The 23,640-nt window shown below is 34.6% G+C and overlaps 1 protein-coding gene across 2 annotated transcripts in view; it reads right to left on the bottom strand.

Annotated features, from left to right (window-relative positions):
• The window catches only part of SPOCK3 (SPARC (osteonectin), cwcv and kazal like domains proteoglycan 3), a 143,674-nt gene that overhangs the window by 48,867 nt on the left and 71,167 nt on the right, over positions 1-23,640 (bottom strand). For both annotated transcript variants that reach the window (XM_083862503.1, XM_083862502.1), the window contains one exon: positions 8,282-8,408. In XM_083862503.1, the coding sequence (XP_083718629.1) occupies positions 8,282-8,408 (127 nt within the window). The remainder of the gene's footprint in view (positions 1-8,281; positions 8,409-23,640) is intronic.

Here is a 23,640-nt window from a genome sequence, read left to right as displayed (position 1 = left end):
AACTTAAAGAGATTTATCTTGTAGAGGCACACAGAACCATGCCTAAGTCTTTTCCCCATGTGCTGTTAGTATTTGATTTCTAAAACATGCAAAAATTTTCCTTGTTCTGTGACAAACACATATGGATTACAACCAGAACAAAAAAAAGCCAAGTTTTCATATTTTATGTTTTGAATGAACAGCCAAAGTGGCAAATTTTGCTACTTTAATACTTATTTTTCTTTTCCAGTAAGTCCATGATGGCCTAAGATTTTTTTTTTTTTTTTTTTGCTGTTTTTGTTGACACATTACTAGGATGCAATGAGGACCTGCCTTTGATAGTCATATATCTGAATTTGTTTTCAATGAAATATCCATGTAGCAATTGGCTCAGGTTTATAGTATTTCATTGTGAGCTCGCCAGAATTACAAATTTGAAAAAAAACCCAACAAAACAACCCAAAATGTGAGACTTGGAAGATGATTCTTTAATGTTACAGACATTTTTCCTCATTGGAATCTGACAAAAAAAAAAAAAAAAAGACTGAAGTTTCTCTTTTTCTCCAGGCCAATATGACTAGTTTATAGCATTGCTGGTCTAAATCTGTTATGGTGCCTGAAACCTAAATTTCACAGTATTTCAGTTTCTTTCTAAATGCAAATGTGGTCTGTATGAACACTATGTAAGAGTATCTTTTAAAAGCTAAAAACTTTTTTTTCCTGTTTGATTACTAAATTTAATTACATGTATTAGAATTTTTAATTTGAACAATTACATTCTTTCTAGCAATTTTCACTTTATTTGCAGTTCTGTAGCTAATTGCTATGGAATGCTTTCAGTGGGCCAAGATCTGAGCCAGTTCTCGTTTGCCATTTGCTTGGTTCCATCTCGACTTTTAATCTCATTTTTATCATGGATTGTTACCATAAACTCTCAAAATCTGTTCCCTAGGTTGGCGTCATTTTCCTTCATGTCATTTTTAACCATTCTGTCGCTCTATTAAAAGCTTCTATTCCATTTCTTTTAGAAATAAATGCCTAAACAGTAGCCTTCCAAGATCATAAAAATTCTCTAAACCCACCTATCTCTTGAATTATTAGCATCCTTATCTTCTACTCCACTGAAACCATATGCTTTAATGAGCTTCCACTTGGTAAATTGGAGGCAATTGTGTCTCTTGATCTCCTTCTTGCAACTGACACAGCTCATCTCTAACTTCTACACTATCTTCTCAGTGCCTTAATGTTTTCAGCAACTATAAGAATGTTATTAATTGTCTTAACATCCCAGACCCTTCTCTCTGTTAGGTTTTTCTTTACAGAACTGCTTTCTGCTCCACAAGGCTAACCATGCAAGTTCCTGTGTTCAGCTCCTATGCATTTCTGCCTGCACACGATCTGGACACTTTTTTCTGGAAAAGAACTGCTGTGCCAAAATGATTTGGATTATTTTAGCTGTAATTCTAGTTACAACATTTTTAATACTATTTTCAAAAGATTAACGTCTGATGGTTAAGCCTCTTGGAGAAAGACTGTTTGCCACACATGTATGCATGTCTCTAATGCAATCCTGAAGTTTAAGAAATCTGAATCTTTAACTATAATCTCCACTTCCCTCTCAGAAGTGACTTGTCTTGTTTTCCTGGCTGTTCCATTTGACAGTTAATACACAAGTTTACGTTCAGAATTTTGTATCCGTATCCTACTGCTGTGACAGAAGAGTTCTTTAATAAACACTGATACTTCTTTCAGTTACTTGTTTGTCCTATTCTTTTATTGATTCTTCATTATAGCCTAGATGCTTTCTGTTCTAGAAAAAAAAAAAAATAAAACCATTTTAAAATAACACACACAGAATCATAGTATGACTCCATATTTGAGGGTTCGAAGAGACCTTACAAGATCATCTAGTTCAGACTCTCCTGCCATGGGCAAATAAATCTACTTTTCTCAAAGCCCATCCAAGTTAGCCTTAAACATTTGCAGGGATGGGGCATCCACATCATCTCTGGGCAACCTGCGCTAGTGACTCATCACCTATAAAGAATTTCCTCCTACTCTATAACCTAAATCCACGCATGGTTTGTTTAAAACTGTTCTGGCTTATCCTATCACTACATGCACTTGCAGAAGGTTTGTCTCCAGCTGTCCTGTAGGTCCCCTTTCTTGGCTCCTCTATCACCTAGAGAATGAATTTCTCATGAATACACTACAGGAAACCCCTGGAATGCTTATTCCCTGCTGTGCTGTCCCTCCAACAGGGCAGCTGAAGTCCTCCTGAAGACCAGGGCTTGTGAAAGTGAGGCTGCTCCTATCTGTCTATAGAAGCCTCATTCACTTGTTTTTCCTGGTGGAGCAGCCTGTAGCAGTCCCCTACTTAAATGTCACCTGTCCCTGTCTCCCTTTAATCCTGACCCTTAAGCTCCTGGTCAGCATCTCATCCATTCTGAGGTGCACCTCCATTTAAAGGAATTACATAGATGAAGCCTTTGGAAAATACTTTCCAGTCCATAAAATTGCATTTTCTTATTTTTATTGACATTTAGGTATCTCTTAATGCAAATTCAATATATAATTTTATATTAAATGAATATGATAGTCTAGAAATGAAAAAGAAAATCAAATTCAACTCTTGCTTGTATAAATACATCATCCTAGTCTAAGAAATCCTGAGTTGCTCAGAATTTCAAAGTATTGAAGTTTCGGTAAAGCATTTTGTTATCTAAGCTATTGCATTCTTTCTCTACAGCTTTAGCAACTGTTTTAAATGCAGTAGATAAAGAGGAGATCAGTTATGTATGATTTGGAATTTTTAGTACATCATCCCATTCAAAAATCTGGATTAAATAAAGTGAGTCATCCATATGATATTTCTCTGCCTTTTTTTTTTTTTTTTTTTTTTTTTTTTTTTTTTTTGAATACCACATCCTATCAATATAAAGGTTCCAGATAAATTTCAGGCCTTCCCGGCAAAACCCATCCATGTCTGATTTTCCAGCTTCAGCCAATCTCCTTTCCTTCTTTTTTCACTGTTTGCCTTTTTAAGCATTTAAACACTAAACAACTAGTTTCTACTATTTCTGTGAAGACTCAAAGTATACTCCAGGATCAATCAAGCATGATACATTTTATTTTTCTCACTGTCTATTGATCTCTCAGTCTCATCCAGAAAAAGGTTTTTACAAGGTTTTCATTGTTTGTGAAATTTCTTAAGGGGAGAGAACGGGGCAGAAGAAGGGCTGGCCATGGTTTGTCAGCTTTTTCTGGGGTTTTTTCCCCATCCTATTTACAAACAACTTTTTTTTATTTGTCAGTGTACCTCAGCCACAAGTTCATTGTAACAGTAGAACACAGATTTGGTCTGTAGAAAGTTTTAAATTTTTCTACTTAAAACATGGTGATTTTGGCTGGGTGTTGCTTGGGCTAGAGACACAAATCTTAATTTCGAGATGCCCCTTTTGACAAAATCTACTTTTATTAGAGAAACAAATCAGAGCTGGTAGAGCACTGGAAGAAGTTGTTTCTTCCAACTGCAGAAGTAAAATACCTGTATGCTGTCAAACAATTTATTTCAGAGAGATTACATTATTTTATTGCTAAAGGTGACAGGCAATGATTTAACCTTATTATTTTTGGCTACATTTCAACTGACAGTTAAGTCTACAGCATATTGCTTAGTAACAAGGCAGATAAAAATGGAAAGGCATAGTGGATTAGCCCAATTTAAGAAGTAAGACTGACATACATTGAATCAGGCTTGTGAAAAATACTTTCATTTACTCTGTTAATAGTAATTCTGTTTCAAGCAATTTCTCCTGAAGTGAAAAAGAACTTTCAGGCATGTGACCTGAAAGCTCACAATACACTAATTGATAGATTTAAATCAATTTAAGTTACATCAAATCACAAGCCTTAAAATAACAAGCAAAGATTAAAATTGCCAATACATATTTTTTTTCTTCCCAACAAGCTTACAACAAATACACTCCTAATAGATAAAGATTATTAAATTAAAATTTTAAAAATATCTGAAATGAATAATTGCTATCTTAGTAATGATTTTAAAAAGAAAAATGTTAAATATGGGATGGCTTAAAAATAAATATCTATTTCATATTCTTGCAAAATGATAAAAAAACCCTTGAATTAAGTCTTAAACACACTCCTTCACACAGTGCAATTTTATCCCCCACTCTTTCAAGCCTCCTCACAGAAAGGAACTGTAATTATGGAAATTGAGGAAAGTATTTGAATATTTAAAAAAAATCTAAATCCACATACCTGTCTATCTGTGGAGTCTTTCAAGATTTTTGTCCTTGTTACTGACTAATTTTCTATACAGGTTACATCTAAGTCTGAGAAGCTAGTTTAGACCCATTACTTTTGAAAAACACTAGTTTGATTGTTTATAGACACAGGGTTGTCATCAATAACACAAAGCTCATGGGTAGGAGAAAATATATTCCATAAAAAATTCACTATCAATATGAAGCCATCTTGAGCAAATTGCTGCTAACAGTAGAACTGCCAAACACATTCTGGAGTAAAACCATGGGGCAATGCACATAATTTAAAGATTAAGTTATTTCTGCTGTGTTTTCAAAATACTACAAGCACTGTTCATTGATCTTATTTAAGGTTAGATTTTGCTGAGGTGGGACTAACTGTCAACTGCATTCAGCTTGAGAGAAAACTTCAGCCTATTATACCCAATACCAGAGCTGAAATCCAAATACGCAAAATCCACTCAAAACAAGATTCGTCTGCATGACCATATTTTTGTTTTCCTCTTGGCCATTTTTCTGAAAGTCCACTTACAACATAGTGCAATATGGGAGAATTGTTCCAACAGAAGCATCCAAGCCTGAGCATCACCGTCTCATCCCAATTACACCAGCTTTACCACGTGAGTTGCCTCCCTGCATGAAAGAATGGCAGCCACTGGGTTGCTGCCTCAAAACAACTCATCTGAGCTGCACTTCATGTCCTTTTATTTTCCTATTAATCCCAGGAAAGATGAAGCTCCAAACAGGCTGTGTTTTCCATGGACACCGTCAAGTATATAGGGGTACTAAAGCCTTATGAGACAGCACTTACTGAGAATTCCTAGTGTAAAAAGGTACACGCTGCCCTTGCAAGTGCCAAAGTTTAGAGAAATGCAGAAGAACCGACCAGCTCTAGAAGACATGCAGTATTATTTAAAGGCCATTAAGTAAAAATTGTACCACCACCATGCCAACAAAATGGCAGGATCTCTTTATACTGAATTTCTTCTCGCACAATGATTAATGTTCAATTTGATTATTCAACATTTCAGTATGTAATATTTTTGTTTTAGCATTCTTGTAATGCTAGGAACAAATATCTTACACCTGCTACTTTTCTTTTACACTGACTTCATGAGACTAATTTTGAGCTGAGAAAACATTAAACCTAACCTGGACTGCAAAAATGAGAGCAAAACAAAATATCTTTACCTGACTCTGGAAAAGCTCAGTTTAGGAGATAACTTTTCTTTCTAGATATTCCCCCTATTATATCATCTTTTTTCGCTTGTTTGCTTTCCAAAGCAAAACAGATGCATTAAATAGCTACAGTTACATAACTTAATTCAAGCATTTCATGGGCTTGCCCTGAAAAGCAAGGATATACTCCCAAAAGAGCATCCATCTGACAAATGTCAACTGCCTGGCTGTGTTCTACAATATTATTACTATTTAATGACTTATTTTCAGAAAATGTATAATACAAATTTCAAGAGTCAGTGATGAATGCTTTCTAAATACAAGAAAAGTGCTGTATAAACTCCTACTGTAGCTTGATGACACAATGAAACAAACTTTGTCTGGAGTACGGGAACATAAATATTTGTCTTTAGTCAATTTTTAAAAACAGTGCTCTTGAAATAACCTGGCAAGGACCTCTGCTTTGATGCAATTGGCAGAACAGAATATGAAATCCTCACAATACTGAAAAGAAATAAAAATAAATATTTATAGGCTAATACAGATATTCTGTGGCAATAAATGCTTTTAGCATTTTTCTACAGTAAGCTGAGATTTGAAATCTACCATTACAAGGTAGTGGAAGACAAAAGTCCAGCCCTGCAGAATATCTCTGATGGAATGTTACTTCTGCACTGTTTGCAGGCAAGGGATATTGAGGTTGGCTGACACGTACTGCAGCACTGACAATGCACCAGAATGGGGGCACAGTGTGTCTTTAAGCCACTCATTTCTCATCATTGCCTTTGAACAGCTGCACCTTTAATGCATTAACTAATTTAAAAATATCTGCATCTTATCAATATTTATAGACTTTTGTACACCTACTCCAGACCAGATCATGAGAGGTTAGAAAGGTGACTTTTACCTATGGAGCTATTTAGAACACAGCATTCCTATATGGTAAAATAGGAAATAAGCAATGAGGTTAAAGTGGGGTGATCTTTGTGTTACATTAGGAAAAACATAGGGAGAGATTGCAATAAATGAACTATACAGTATATATATATATAAAAAGTTGCTCATCCAGTATTAACTATATTAACTTATCTACCTCATCTATTTAAACTGCAAAATTGTAGAGACTACCATCTGCATTATATCTGTGTGTAGCCTGGACTTGAGAATTGAAGACTCCCTGAACCTTTGAATGGGGCAAGGCAAAGTAAATACTAAATGACAGCACTATCTAATGTCTAGTAAGATGTCAGCACACTTTTAGCTCATAAAAAAACATAGGCAAGAAATAACAGTTCAGGAAAATCAGAATACTTTTCAAATTCCTAAATTAAAGCCATAATGTCAATGAAAGGAAGTATTTTTTAGCCATGCCAAAGAGCCTAGAATTCATTTGGAGGGCCTCAGATAACCTGGTGTAAACATTAGAAATTTTTTAATTGCTTTCATTAAAGGAAAAACTAGGATTCTAGAGCAAATCCCTATAATTAAATATGCAAGTTAGTAGGAAAAACATTTTCTAATGTAAGATTTAGGATAAAAGCCTGAGAATTGCCAGGGTTTAGTAACACTAGTTAAATCTGATGATTTATTTTATCAAGAATAAAATATCCTTGGGGAAGATACTTGGCATTCAAACCAGCACCCAGTCCCTCCTGGAAACTAATTCTTTTTTGTAAACATCGCATGTGACTACGGATGTGTAAACTTCTGATGTGGTTAATTTGTGATGATGTAAAAAAGTCCCAAAAAACTATGGAAACTAAAAATCTTTAGATACTAGGAAATATCCTTAGAGTATTTTGTTTAAAATGTGATACAGAATTTTTTCTTCATAAGTAACAACCACAGAGCTTTTTCATCTCCATCAATTTAATCTATTATTATACTTCTCTTGAAGCACTGGATATTATCTACTAATGAAACAATTTGTTAGTGTAAGGACAGTGCCAGTAAGACAGACCACAGCAGCTCCTTTCACACTGCTGAATTACATGCTGTTTCTGAGAAAAATGGGTTCACCAAGAGCCCACACTTTTTTCTATTAAAGACTCAGTTGTTAATGATAGCTGAGCATTCTTCTGCTCAAAGTTTTAATGAAGGATGCTAAACAAATTAATCTGTTTTCAGCATTATGAAGTTCCTCTGTCTCACAATTTCACCTCTGCACTGTACTAATGCAGTCGAGGATTTTTTTGCTTCAGCAGGAGCAGCACAAAATATTTCATCCAAACAAGACTGAGTAAACTGAAAATGACATTTTAAAATTATTATTTTATCTCCAGATATGTATGAGAGAAAAGACAGGAGGGTTAAGGACTAGAAAAGGAAGATTTGATTATGATCTTAAAACGCACAATACGCTGTTGCAAGGAAAGATATACGACAATCACTTACACTATTACATTTTTTTTCCGAGTATGTTACATCTGTGTCTAAGAGTCTGGAATTTGAAGCATACCTTCAATACTCAACTGGAAAATGTGACTTAACATATCTATTCTACCCCCAGCTGGAGACAACTGACACTTTTTTGCTTCCTCAAAACCCTACCATGATGTCTCATCACACTGTGGAGCACTCAGTGTGCTCTGTTACACTGTGGAGCACTCTTACACTGCTGCTCCAGGTATTATTGGTTTATGTTGCTTAGGGCTTGCTACCATTTTGCTTTTACATCATACGAAAGACTAGAATTGCTGTAGGTTGCATTCTGTAATACAGATTTTAGCCAAAAATAAATAAATACTGGTTTGTGTTACAATACATTATTTTATTTCCAAGAGCTGGAATTGAATGGAACAACAAAAGATTAACTTAGTGCTTTATGCAGTTCTTACCTGAGAAGAATATGTGTGACCATCTGATCCACAAACAGGATTGGTATAAACTACTGGACACTGCTTGCAGTTTGATGAAATGGGACCACCCCTCCACTGTTTATGGCCTAAACCAGCCTCTTTCATACTGTAAGTAAACAAAAAGTATGTAATTCTGATAAGCAGTAGTAAAAATAGAACATATTCAGGGTATTTTAATGAGCCTTTACAAATAGTAAGCCATACATAATTTGAAACATCAAGTTTTCTTCTACATAAAAGGCTGCTAACGTCTTTGGCATAAAGTTCTTCACCTTTGTACTTCACTCTCTATAATGATACTTGATGCCTACATATTATTTCACTTTCTAAGGCGTATGAGTAGAAAAAGATGATTAAGATGATGCTTTGTGGACCGTGACACTTTTTGATCAGTGAAAGATGCTGGAATTAAGTAGCACTTACTCTTTTCGTTATTAAACAGTATGAATAGAACTATTGTATCAATACTGGTGTTTTATGAGCAACATTTAGGTTGTAGAGAACTGTATCATAAATACTTCTACAGAAACAGGGAGATGTTCCTACTTTTTGCCACACTTGGAATAATGTCTTTCACTGTTTACAATTTGCAAAATTCAGTCAACACTCAATATAGAAGTTCAAAGAGAAAAAAACAAGTTAGTCCACAGGAGCACAGAATCAACCTACACAAGCATATATGTGTATCCTCATATAAACATATATAGAGCTAGATGGATTATTTAAACTTAGGAAAACGCTGTGCTTGGTCAAACTAAAAATCTAAAATAAGCTACTAATGCTTCTTCACAATACTTTTATAGCTTTCAGTTAGTGGTACACAGCCATCTTCAGACAGAAATGCTTTTTCTCTGTAGCTTTCAAGTAATTCTTATTCATTAATTTTTCCAATTTTTTTTCCAACTATGAAAGCATTTAGCAGCCACTGTATCCTGAAACAGCTTCTTTATGACCTAAAAATATATGAAAAAGTTACTTCTTGCATAGAAATAAAAACAAAAAAAAAAATAATGTATGATTTTTATACTGCATTTTTTCTTCTTGGAATCTTAATTCCAAGGAACCTAAAACTGATTACACTTAGAATACAGCAATGACTTACCAGGACACACACAAATATTTAAACTTATAAAATCGCAAATCAAATATTCTTTAATGGAGCAGAACTCTCAGAACTCTTTTACCTACAGATAATCAAAAACTATTTTGTTAGTAATGAATCACTGCTGGAGAAGAATTCGTATGGCTTAATAAAAATAAACATGAGAAAATAAACTTCTCATACTCTGGTTTTATATTGAGCAGAGTAAAAGGCTAAAAGAACACACTTCACAGTGATGACAAAAACTGGTGATGACAAAAAATGAAAGCCCAATTATTTCCAAGTGATGCTAATGTTTATATGCTGTGAATAATTTTGGGTAAATGTGGTCTTTTAGACGAAAAAATTAAAAAAAAAATCAGAGGAATCATAGAAGTTTACATTCAGGTTACACTGTGTAATGAAATTTTGAACTACATAGATTTTTTTATTGTAAACAGGAATCTGAGATGCTGTACACAGAAGCTGTCAGTTACTGGCTTAAAAAGGCCAGAAATAGCTTTATAGTTATATGTAGCATAATAAGTAATGAATCATCAATACAGGAGGATTTTATACCCACCAGGAAGTACTAAAAAAGAAACATTTCAAACATACCACCTTAATTAACAAGTAACAATCCCTTCTGATGAGTTGCATAATTTAAAGACAAAGTAAAACCCATGTCATTTCTATTATAGTAAAAAAGCAGAACTGTATCTTTGCTTATGTACATTATGTAGTAATAATCAGATTATTACTGCTCCTTTCACTTGACTGAGAGTTTTCCAATCATTCACATGAGTTCCAGCATCATTATATAGATAGATGCATCTTCCTCTAACTTCTTGTTACTTTTATAGCTCACAATTATCCAGAAGTGCCCCAGTAGCCTGAGGCTACTGACAGGACCAGCATCCCAACTATCAACCTGATGCAATTTCTGTTTATCAGAGATACAGTAACTTTAAAATGCTGTACAAATGAATTGTGAAAGACATCAACAGAGAGAAGCTCATTGGCATCAGCAAAAACAAGACTGGAAGTAGAATTTGTGAGACACACAGGGGGACTTGATATAGATGCTAAAATGCATCAAAAAAAGGACTAGTAGTGCTTAGTGTTTTAGTATATATACACTCTTGTGCATGCCCTTGATGAAGGGAAGGCAGAAAGGAAAAAAAACACCTCCTTTTAGATGAAGAGAAGTAAAATCGAATGAAGAAAAAGAGGTGTCTCAGAGAAAGGACTGCAAGGACAATTGAAGCTACAAGCTCAGAATGTAGAAATTGCAGTTCTGTGATTAGTGGAGAGGTATGAAGAAAACAGAAAATATTTGATATAGTCAGATAAATTACATTCCTCAACTAACCGCTGTTTTGTTAGGCTTTTAAATGCAAACTGTCCCAGGCCACTCATTTAAGCCGAAGAGTGTCAAATTTCCTCTTTTATACACAACTCCTCTGAGGCCTTCAACAGATCACTGTTACCAAGACTGGCTCCTATATAACAAACAATATTTTTGTAAAAAACCAGATAGATCTGTATTTTTTCAAAAATTGTAACAAAAGGCACAATAATAAAGAAATTATATATAAAAAAATGATACTTGGAAGGTATCAATCCAGAGACCTGGTCATGGGAATGGTTTCTATGGATATCTATTCAGAAGCTTTAGTACAATGATGCTGAAAGTGGGCTGTATCAAAGCTGCTAAACAGTTCTTTTTGACTGTCAGTCACTGACAGGCATATGAAAAGTCAGTTAAAAACACTTTTAATGCTAGTTATGGTAGATACAAGCATTTCATAAAATACCTGAATAATGCATTTTATTTATGTACTCAAACTGTTCCTTTAACCATTAACTGCAACAGATTTGTTTCTGTTGACTATTTCTTTGTAACCAGGTGTTGGAGTTACATTTTATACAGCTAGGCAATGATCACATATACAAACTATTGACATGGAAATAACTGAGAAACTACTGTGATAATAAAAATTATCTTGAGATATGATCACTTTTGTATGTCAACAATATCCTGAAATAGGCACAAAACTATAACACCTGTAATTAGTTATCACTTATGCGAGTTGTGTAGATAAAGCTATACATATTTACATTTTAAAATGTTATGACATGAAAAAAAACAGCAAACAAGGTAGTTATTTCACTTCAATAAATCACTTGCTTTTTCCTTGCATTTATTATAATTCAATACGCAAGAAGAGCCATATCACTGCAACTTGTAGCTAATAAAATTTTGTTATTTAATTTTATGATTCTACTGCAATCACTATAAATATTCTTGCACTTGTTAGTATGTTGTCACATTAAATATATGTCATGAGAAAGTCAACCTCTTCCACCAAACATTTCCTGCAAAGGCTTTGGTACCTGTCTTGTAATAAAATAACTATTACTGAATGTAAGCTCCGCCTTATCTGATACTATTGACAGCTAAAGGATAAAATTAAATATATGGGCTTAATTTACCAGCAGTGCTTCTGATTACATTAATTTGCATACACCAAACTGTGCATGCCTGCCTAGAAACATAATTAGCCAATCTGCCCAATTACTCTAGCCTATGTACCTGTTTGCATACATAAACTTACCTTCCTGTATACACAGTGATTGTGCCTGCAAATACTTTGAGAATACTTAATGTAACCCGTTGAAAATTTAGCTTCGAACAACTCTTTGGCAACATGACTTATTTAATGATATCTATAAAATACATGAGTGCCCAATTCAGTTGAAAAATGGTATTTTATAGCTAGATTTGATAATCTTCAAACACATTTTTTCAAATATACACTGGTTGAAAAAAGTCTGAGTTACTAAAAACTGATCTTTGAAAGAACTCTTGTAATTCTTCTCTGATAAATACATTCACATCTTTAGGAGATTTTAGAGAGTCTGCCTGATTATGTTTTGCCATGGCCTTTGGGGGACACAATCAGGCTGCGTCAGATTAACATAATCAGAAAAACCACTTGTATCATAAAATCTAAATTGCTTTCCTTAGAGTTGCCTTTTCATGTAGAAGCCTCCTAGAAGAAAGCTACAGTTGTCAATATACTACTGAGATGTTTCTTTCAAATGTCAAAACTTCTCAATTCATGACTGCCAGTCTTTTTGAGTATATTGTTTTCATTTGATTGTTTACTTTACATTATTTCTAACAAAGAGAAGAAAAATCCATCTGAATACACTAATAACAACTGAATTAAACTGAGATAAATAGAACAAAAATCAGTACAAAAATTATTAAGATTAACATGGGAATCAAAATAAAATATATGACTTCTGTGAATGATTCTCCTTTTATTCCAACCTACTCTACAAATCCCACTTTGAAGTCCTGAGCTACAGATGCTGTCAAAACTTGACACTCACTCACTAAGGTAAGATTTGAGCATAAACCATATTCTCACTGTCTTTAAGAAATCTAGGCATGCTGGTCAATGAAGCAGCAAAGCACACTCCATCACCCCACAAGTATCTGCAGTTCAGACCATAAGAATAGGAAAGAACAGCATTTATTTCCCAGTTAACTCACAGCTAAGTGCCTAGCCTTCCTCCTAAGGACTGAGGTTTTAATATGGCATAGATGAATAACCTTGGCACACACTACTGAGGAAACTACTAAATTGTGAGGAAGAACTATCAGAAATTAGGTAGTGTGGAACCATGTGATGTAAGAAAGGCAAAACTGCAGACAGAACAAGGATTGTTGAACAAGGTCAGTCATCAATGGAAGGAAAACGAGTCACAAATATAAAAAGTTATAAAACTATAAACGCAAAAACAGAGACAAGTTTAAACACTGAGGATCAGTCCATCTCAATGAGCCATGGAAGTCAACACACTACACTTGGAACTGTTCAGCCAGCAAAGACCCACTGAGTATCTGGAAAGAAGTGGAGCATATCATCAGTACGCTCTAACAGCAAATTAGTCCCAGCTAAATATTGTGTCCATTGGGCAATAATTTTATACCTTTAGGTAGCATATATTCTGCCTAGAGAGCCTTTGTGTTCTGTAAAACTACTTGAATGAAGTGGACCAGAGAGCAAAGATTACAACAACGGTTTCACAAGTTAAGCATAGGCTGGAAGGAAACCTTGGGTGAAGCAGGTGTTCACACATGGCAGAATGACCCACCTATTACAGGATGTCTAATTTGGCTCTTCAGCATAGCCATTTTGGCCTCCAACATAGGAGTTGGAGAATAGTAAAGTTACAGAGAAAGGTCTTTCAATTATTTTGAAACCGTATGAAAATGTAACATCATTTAAATATAAAGATGCTTCCTTTACTAGATATTGTTTTCAAATATTAGAGATTATACAAATTTACCATTGACTTCATAATATTTAAGCTTACCAACTCACCCACTGTTTTTTCCTAAGTTTTTAGAGGACTACCTATACTTCATGTAAGAACTGACCTAAACATGACTCCTTTCTTTCAGTGGATATACGCACTTTTATTCTTTCAACAGATGGTAAGAAACTAAGGATCTCCTAACTTACAACGTTACTTAACTGTTACTAAAATAAAAAAGAGAAGCTTTAAATCTAGCTTAATCTATAGCATCTTAAACATTCCATGACATCTCTCACTAATAATCAATAGTTAAATTTTTCACAATACAAACTGATAGAAATAAAGTTGCAAAGATTTGAATAGCTTCAGTGATTACATGGGATGCTCACAATTTTAAGTCATTCCAGAATTGAAGTCTCAAAATTTTAATACACATTTTAACTGATACAACATACACAATATTACAAAGCAAATTGACATTCATACATACACCCCCCACACTTTGGGAAAGCAAGTGTGTATTATTTTATAAAGATTTTTAATAGTGTATATTAACTTATGAACTTAGACTTCACCTTTTGATCACCAAGACACGCAAATGTGTTTCATAAGGGCTTTTTATGCTAATCTAAGTGCTTGACCTTGCCATAAGGCAGTGTTTTAATAATTCCTTAGAGATTTTTATTATCTTTTCTCAGAAATGTTTTCATTTCATAAAGCCAAAAGAATTACTAAAAAAAATATTTCAAATCTATCATTTTCTACTTTGCAAAGACAGAACATAATATAGATTTTGTGTGTGTACTCAGCCTTGCAGAGTTTACCTGTTTGAATATAAATATATTCACTATGTATTAGTTCTACTGGAAAAAGACATCAATTTGTGTTGCAAAGAAAAGTAGACACTTTTCAACATTTTCTAAAACAGATAACACAGAAGCAAAAGTAATCTCCTTTTTCTTTTACACATTATTCAATAAAGCAGAAAACTTTTCTTAAGGCAGCAAATAGTTCCATTCAGTCAACAGACATAATTTTAAAGGACTACATCTAATAACCAGAGTGTTGTGTCACAACTTAAATTCTTAGTAGTTTGTGACCAGGAATCCAAAATTCCCTAACAGTAAGAAAAGCACAATAATTTCATTTGATTATCATCACGTAAATGGAGGTCCTGTATCTCAGCATGTTTAGCAATTGCAAAACTGCAAGGCATTGGTTCAAATTTTTCAATGATTATATAGCTATTATTGAGAGAGAATTCAAAGTTATTAATTCAGAATCTGTTTTGCATAATACAATGCTTTCTGTTACCTGCATTTGATAATCCAATTAAAGTCACAGTTTTCATTAGAGAGCATCTTAATGCTTCTGATTTATAAGAAACTAGTGAATAAAAATAATTTAAACCTAAAAAAACAAATGAAAAGAAATTAAACAGTCAAATAACTAATAATCACTTCTACAACCCAAAGTTAACAAATCATAACAATATTTTGACTAATATTACTATGAGGATGTCTACTCCTGCAACACTCACTACTTTATGTTGAACATAATTACAGAATATTTTTCACTAGAAAATAGCTACTTCTCCTATTGGCTCACAATATTGTCTGCCACAAAAATGTTCTTTCATCACTATAAGAATGAATTGATATCCCACTCATCAGATTCAGAACCCTGCAGAGTGATTCTCATGCAATCTATCTATCTTTCTCATTGCCTGGCAATTGCAAGTTGCACCCCTGCTGCCCATGCTTGCAGCTCTTTCTTCCCTCATGCAGGATTGGTCACAGTGTCTGATTAAAAATAAAGACAGAAAAGTAGAAAGGAAAATTCATTTACAAGCATGGCAGTAATCAACGGCTGAAAGAAGGATTTCCATTTTCTTCCTTTAATATTATCAACATATCTCTGCTCTGACAACGACTTAAATTAATCTTCTCTGTACTCAACTCTTTCGGTAGGATTGCAGGTAGAAAATATCAGTTATTGATCAATTTCAAATGAACATGTTTAGGGTTTGTTGGGGTTTTTTTTCTGAATAGTAAGTATAGAAGGTAACTAAAGAAATGTACTTTGAACCAAAATTGAAAAACTTAAGGAGCAACATAAGGAACTATATGTCTCTTCAGATTGTATTTAACAGTTCTGAGTTCCTCATTACACCTGTGAGGAATAATAAGCCACTTGTACAAAGAATGCATTCAAAGCATTCATGTTCAGGGATCTGAATACCCCTTAATTTCGTAAGTTACTCAGAGTTGCCTCAGAGTCCCTTTATGGCACAAAACCTTGTAGCCATCCATTTTAACAGATGTCCTTTGCTCTTTAGTACAGCTTTAGAGTGAGTGATACTTCCCTGCTCCCCAGCCCCTGCTTCAGCTTTTATTGTACAGTACTTAACTCCATTCATCACTTTGTCCATCTGTGTGGTTGATGCTGCACCCACCACCTACTGCTCAGCTTCTTAAACCTGCCATGAATTTATTGTTCTCCTCTCCTCCAGAAGTACCACAACTCATTTGCTTGAACAGTAGAAGTGGGATTTTTTACTTTAAACTGCTATAGTACAGGCACTGCGTAATATAATTCTACCTACCCTGGACACCCATTTAGATTAAACAACTTCGAACTGGACTCACACTCTATCTAAATCAAGAATAATTCTGCTAAACAAGAACACCTAATAGGCATAACAGACCTCTTTATGTATCATCTACTGCCTGGTGTGCTGAGCAGCAATACAGGGGGCATGTATGAACAGGACAAAGGGTAATGTGTTTACACTGAAAGAAGTTAGGTTTAGATCAGATATAGGAAGAAATTCCTCACTATGAGGGTGGTGAGGCACTGGAACAGGCTGTCCAGAGAAGTTGTGGATGGCCTGTGCCTGGAAGTGTTCAAGGCCAGGCTGGATGGCGCATTAAGAAAGCCTGTCTAGTGGAAGGTGTTCTTGTCCATTAAAAGGGAGTTGTACTATATGATTTTAAAGTTCCTTCCAACCCAAACCTTTCTATGAATAAGGCTTGAAATTGGCCAGCTGTCCTGATAATTCTAGTGCTAGTATTATCTGCCCTTAATTCTACAGCCAAAATAATTTTAAAATATGAAGACAATAACATGTCTGTGGTTACAGATTAAGACACAGCACACACAGACATAAAATTGGGTTATTATTGTGCTCAGGATTACAAGTACAATCTATATGGTATTTAAATTAAAACTAAAGAACTATTATCTCAAACTAGTTTTGCTATTGTGGTTACTCTAGGTCACTTTTGACAAAGGCTGTGATGTTCTTAGATGTTAATCAGGTGCTAAAAGAGCACTGCTTTACAGTTCATGAGTTTTTAAGAGAATTATCAATGTCTGAGAATCAGTACCTCATAAAAATTCTGTATTCTGGCACTGGTTAATAGCTATGGCATGTCTGTGAAAGAGAGAATTCCTTTAGATCATGTAGACAATTGTCAGCTTACTGTAATCTTCCAAGTGCTCCTTAGATAGATGGAAGAGCACCTATCAGCACTGATGTTCTCACTCCTGCAGAGGGAGAGGAAAAGGAGAAAAAACAAACAAACAAGAGACAGAAAGGCTTTTCAGCTTGATACTATCTTTTCTGCCAGTATGATGTCTTCTGAGTTTACGAATTATGTCTGATAACATCAGAAAATGGGAAGATAGAGCTGACAAGCTTTTATCATGTAGAAGTCTGCTCAGAGAAAACATATAGCAACAAGTACATAGGAAGACGATAAATGAGCAAAAATGGGTTGTCAAACAATTAGCCATGAAGGATCATTTGCTGCAATACACTAACTTATTCTATTGATATTCTTTTCTATTGAAAGAACATAAAACTTTTCCCTTTTTGTTTTTTCTCCTTGCTTACTATTGAAAGTGAAATTTGTTATAGGTCAGAAGTGTTTCTCCTCAAATCTCCCACAGGCAGCTCAGGGCAGAGCCTGCCCAGGCAATGACATCCATACACACCATGGTAAGCCCAAACCATCAGCGAGTATCATTTCTATTAAACACTCACTGTGCAGCAACAGGTCTGTACACTGCAGTCACCCACATTGGCAAATATGCAGGAATTCACTGAAAAAGCTTAGAAAAGCTTCATGGGAGACGAGGGCAAAAATCTGATAAAATATAAAGCCCAGTTCACTAAAGCATTGCACCAGCTAAACGCACTAAAAGAAAGAGCAGCACCTGCACAGCCTCCATTTAGGCTGTGTACTGCTTGTGTTTGCCTTTGCTCTTCAAAACTTGACTGTATTTCACAACAATACTGATGTTCCCTAAATGCTAGTTTTAATTTGTAGTACTCTTTTTACCTCTAACCAAATCCAAAGATTGTCAACAGTGACTCTCACTGGGGAAAATGTTCCCTTAACAATCACGAAGAAATTTAGCTTTTATATATATATATTGCCAGTGATAAGATTTTAACAGCTTGAAAACATTCAAATTTTAAATAATATATAGTTTGTTTTACTTATTAATCTGCTTTTGTCGTAGACGTATTAAACCCACAGAGATAGTTATCACTGTATTGAAAATAAACCAAACAGTTTAAAACAAAACTTTGCTACTTTCATTGCCATCTATAAATGAAGGTATTTTTAAAACATAAAAGATTATCTGTGCTATTGCTCAAGGCAAGAAAATCAAAGGGATTTAAAGACTGAGGTTTTCTAGTCTGATAATTCACACATATAAATAGATCATTTAAAAGATGAAAATTTAATACAAAACAGACATATCAATGATGAAATATGTGTGCCAGAATATCAATGAAAAACAAATTGTCAGCAATACTGACAAAAGTAGTTTTACTAACTACTGTAATGTTATTTCACATTATTTAGCCTAGCATGACAGAAATTCTCTTTTATTATTTATGTTGGCATTATATTTGCCCTTATGTCTGTAAGAAAATAAAACAAGCTCAACTTGATTCCATAAAATAATCTGACAGGCAAATAAATGGACATTCTGCCATTAAGAAGTCAGTAATGTTCCAATTTTCATACCTTTTCCTTTTCTATTAATACTCATAAACACCAACAGTATAGACTCTTCCTTACTTTTGCCTTTCTTCCTTCCTCAATTACTCTAATGTGGGTCCCATAAAATAGTACCTACAGGATAATACATAATCTATTTCTTCTCCATTCAAGCCCCCCTAAAGCATCTCTTAGTAGATATGACTGCATAAATAATAAGCCATGCTGAGTGAAAACACTTAGTGTCAAGTAATATAGAAAAATAGAGAAGAGTTAGTTGAAGAGAGAGAAAAACAGTAAACCAAAATACAACAAAAATGCTAAAAGAGAATTCTTAAATAAATAAAAGCATGTTACAAAAGGTGAAACAGCAATAATCAATATTGCTGGGATAGTAACACAAAGGGAACTGCAGTTCAGCTTTCAGGGCTCTGTACTTTGATGTCTTCATTACGCAGCGCACAAAATTTGAAAATTCTATCATATTTCAAGAACTATTTCCAAGTGTTCAGAAAAACTGAAAAATCAGATACCTAAGGCTTCACCTTTTCCTCTGCTTAATGACTCCTAGAGGGTCTACATTTTCATACAAGCAGGGCCTTTGCTGGTGCCTCACAGCTGGACACCCCTGGTACTCTGCATACTGTAACACAATATTGATCCTGATTTAGCGGCCTAATTTCATCTTCAAAGTCATGACTCTGAAAAACAAAAAATTCACCACTCAGCCTCACGCCTGAACATGTTTCCAAACACTTTGCTTTAGAAGACCAACCACATATTCAGCTTTGAAGTCTCAAAATCGCAACGCAGTAAGAGTGATAAAAATGTTGCGGTTACATAGAAAAATGAAAAAATAATCTACTGAGAGATTTACTGGGTATTTCCTGCCAAACTATGACTGCAGGTATTGGTTTGCAGACTGACTGCAGGCTTTTACCTGCCTAGACTGTGACTGCAGGTTCCAACAACAGGTTCTAACTACAGACCCAGACTGACATCACAGCAGTGATCCTCTCTCCCCAGGATCCTGCTTCACGACCCTCTCATTCCCTCTTCCTCAAGGCTCCTCTTCATGCTCTCCCTCACCACCTAAAACACTCCCTTTTATCACATTTATTGTTATTGGATACAGCTGTGACTCATCAGGGGCAAGGCTGTATTGGGCAATTAACACAGCTGCTCCTTATCAGGGCAAGGTCACCCGTATTCCCTCCTCCTACATTTCCTCAGCCTTCCTTTTAACTGCAATGCAGACCAAAAGCTCTGTGGGAGTACTGTCTTTCAAAATGAAACAGGTTCTTAAAATTTGTTTGGAATCTGCTGCCCCATGTATTTTCCCTTTTCCTTTATTATGAGAGAAAATTAAAGTAACTGAGCAATGATTACAGAAATAAAATCCAGTCAATAGTCATTCTTACTAAGTTAGTGCTAACTTAAGTGCCCACTTTGCAGTGTCCTCATCCAGACACCTCTTTAGGTCTTTGATCCTATTTTCAACAGCTCAGAAGTGTTTGTTTCTGGTATGTGTCATTTATCAAGGTGGCCATAGATAGCAGGGCTATTAAATAAATTGTGAGACCTCACTCAAAACAATTTTTTTAACATTTACAGACTATTCTCTTTACCATTCTTTACAAATTTCCATTGTTTTGTTTGCTTTCAAAATTACTGCATCTGCCTAAGTTTTCCAAGTTCTTCATAACAACCCTTTGTGTTTGTTTCTCAGCCAAATATACAAGCAATTACTGTTCCTATGAGAAATTATCTTGTTTTATAACAATTTGAAGATAGGAGAGGTGAATTAGATCATGACAAAAATATTGCAGTGTAGATAAAAAAACCTCCAGCATTTGTACTTTGAAGTAAACAGTTATGATATCATATAACTTCTAGGTATCTGTACACATCTAAAATATGAAAGAAATTCAGTTTTCTGTCATCTCAAACGTGTGCAAAAAAAAGCTGAAGTTACCCTAGAAATGTTACTATTGTGAGTTTTCTGTGAGAGAACTGTATGGGTAGAAAGGTCAATAGCATAGAGGTCTCCAGTGTTCACTGCAATAATGAATAAGGGAACGGCAAGCCCTCACCTCCTACTTCTTACCATGTAGGTTTGTTTCATGATATCTAAGATCATCCAGAGGATCTTAGTGGTATCTTCATACCTTTTAGAGACTCTAGGAGCATACTCCAAATATGCAAAATCAATCACTGGTAACCTCAGGATATCTCTTTCCTGTTGTCTTGCTTATCACCCTACTCCCCCATTAAATCTCATCTCAGACAATCTTTTCTACTATTTGCTTCTACTTTGCCCCAGTGAGTTTGGGGTTGAAGAGGAGATGATGTCTAGGGTTATCTTTAAGAAGAAGGCCCAACAGACAAAGTTTAGAACATAATCTGTGCTGAATTTATGGATCAAAATTTCAAATCAGCTTTCCTAAGTATGCAAATCTTTGTACTACAAACATTCATTGGCAATTAATGTGCAAATGATGAAGGCAAAGTCAAGGGGAATGCATTCTTCAAGATGTGCAAATGTTTTCAGAAACATTTAGGTGCCCAGATCATCAGATGATCAAGAAATTAAGTAATCCCTAAATTACAATAATTATCTTAAATATTGACACATATGAAACTCTCTGACAAGAAAAAGCCCACATAGGTATATTTCTCTGTGAAACATCTTTCCCAGAGGCATTATTTCTAAGATTTAAAAGGTTGTATTTTACAACAGTTGTTTTAGACTCTGAACTAAAATCTACAGTTAAGGGAGAAAGAATAATAATTAGAAAGCAGAACAGAAAAATTATGTCCTATACACAGTCATGCTCAAAACCACAAAGAACTAAATAATTTTAAATCACAGGGAAAAAATTAAGCATTGATGAATACATATCCTCCAAAATTATAATTTTGGATGGCTTGATCCATAGGTGCTATGAACCAGTTTAGTGGTCTCTTAATCCTTCTACCCCATTAGTAAGTGGAGAAAAGTTGTTCTCAACACAGGAGAGAATTGATGCTTCTTTTTGTGTGTAATTTTGTTAGTTTGGTTTGGGGTGGTTTTATTTGTTTGCTTTTTATTGCTTTATGGAACAGTCCAGGAATTGCAAGTCTATGTCCATTAGGAAAGTGATACAGTGTTAAGCTGTTGTTATTGTTGCTATTGTTGTTATTGTTGCTATTACATCTGCAACTTCAGGTAACAGTCTATTAGTCTATCTTAAAATTAGGCTACATGCTGAATGTTTGCGCTTTTGAAATCTTGTAAAAAACCACACTCTACTATTATAAAATGCTTATATAAATTTTACCCCTCAAAGTGCACCCATGCTTGAATGTTCAAATGTATCACTGAAGGTCTGTATTTGAAAGAAGCATCCCTCAAAGAAATGGAATCAGAACACGCTGGAGTCACAGCTACTCTGAGTTCAGGTTTCCTCAGGCGTAATCTCTTCTTTGTCTCCCTCAGGAGTTCTGTTTAGACAGAATTTGAGTATTTCCTTGACATTTCTGGACACAGAATCTACAGTGCCACACATCATGTAGATAGCCTATGCATGTACAATAAGCCCAAAACAATTCTTGAAACCTCTGGACAAATAGTGACTGATTTAAGGCAGTGGATCTCACAGATTCTGGAAGCTTTAAATTCAGCCTTAACTGTACTGTGATAATAAGAAATTTTCATCATTATTATTATTACTACTAATACAGAAGATGCATAGGAGTTTTAAGGAAAGTATTTGTGCGGTGTAAACATTCCAGTATGTAGATTTTGCGATTTAAAAAAAAAAAACAAACAACTTTTTTTTAGGTAATAAGGATCAAATATAAAGGCTATAGTACCCCGTTGCAAAAGCCACATACCTAAATAAAACACTTCTGTTCAGTAGCAGAGTACAGAATTTTGTAAAGCAAACCTACTTTAGACAACCTGGATACATGAAAAGGGTTTGGGCATTTGATTCTAAACTAAAGATAAAAATACTGCCAGACATAAAACTCTCTTCTATTGACCATGTAACAAATATGAACACTTAGAGACTCCTGAATGCCTTTAGCATCCTGAGTACACGATTTGATTTCCAAAAGCAGTAATACATTTTATTGTAAAGTAGCAATATATGGACATACTTTACTCAATGATGAAAAACACCTCCACTTAATGTATTTCTCAACATTGGAAACCTTACATGTACTGTTTAACATAAATGGAAATTAGTACAATGCTTTCTATTCCCTTAACAGAACTCCTCCTCAATTTCACACACTATCCTTTTCCCACCACTGGTACATAAGCAAAACAACAGATGTATTCAGACACTATAAACTCAACTTAGGAACCACAACTTTCACATAAGAACTGATGCTAGGTAGCAATAAAAGTACCTTATTACAACCAAAATCTAATTTTAAAACCTGTGAAAGAACCCTTCATAGACAAGCATCCTGAAGTTCTATTGTGCTCTATTACCCAGTATTACAGCATTTCAGTAATACTGAAAGAAAACAAACAAACAAACAAAAAAAATCCAAACCCCTAAACAAACTCCAAATTAAACATTAACTGATTAAAAATTTTTGCATCATGTATTTTAGAATTGATAATATTTTCTAATAAAGTACCATGAAAACTGATTCTGACAGCTAATTTTTAAAGCACCATAAAACATATCACAAGCTTAATATGTATTTTCAGGAAGGGGCATTGAACTGTTCCTGAATTCACTTTGCCTATCTTTTCTAATGTGGGAATATTCAAAGATTTTATTCTTACAATTTTGAATTATTTCATTGTTTCAGTAGTGGTACACAGTGAGTTCTACTGCTGTGGACTGCAATCACAACTTCATAATTAAAGGCAGAGAAGTAATTTAAAAACACTGTCTTCATCA

This window comes from Zosterops lateralis (genome assembly GCF_965231275.1).
Source record: "Zosterops lateralis genome assembly, chromosome: 5".
In the NCBI taxonomy this organism is placed as follows: Eukaryota; Metazoa; Chordata; class Aves; order Passeriformes; family Zosteropidae; genus Zosterops; species Zosterops lateralis.
Note: the sequence above shows the minus strand (reverse complement) of the source record. Positions and strands in the feature narration are given on the sequence as shown.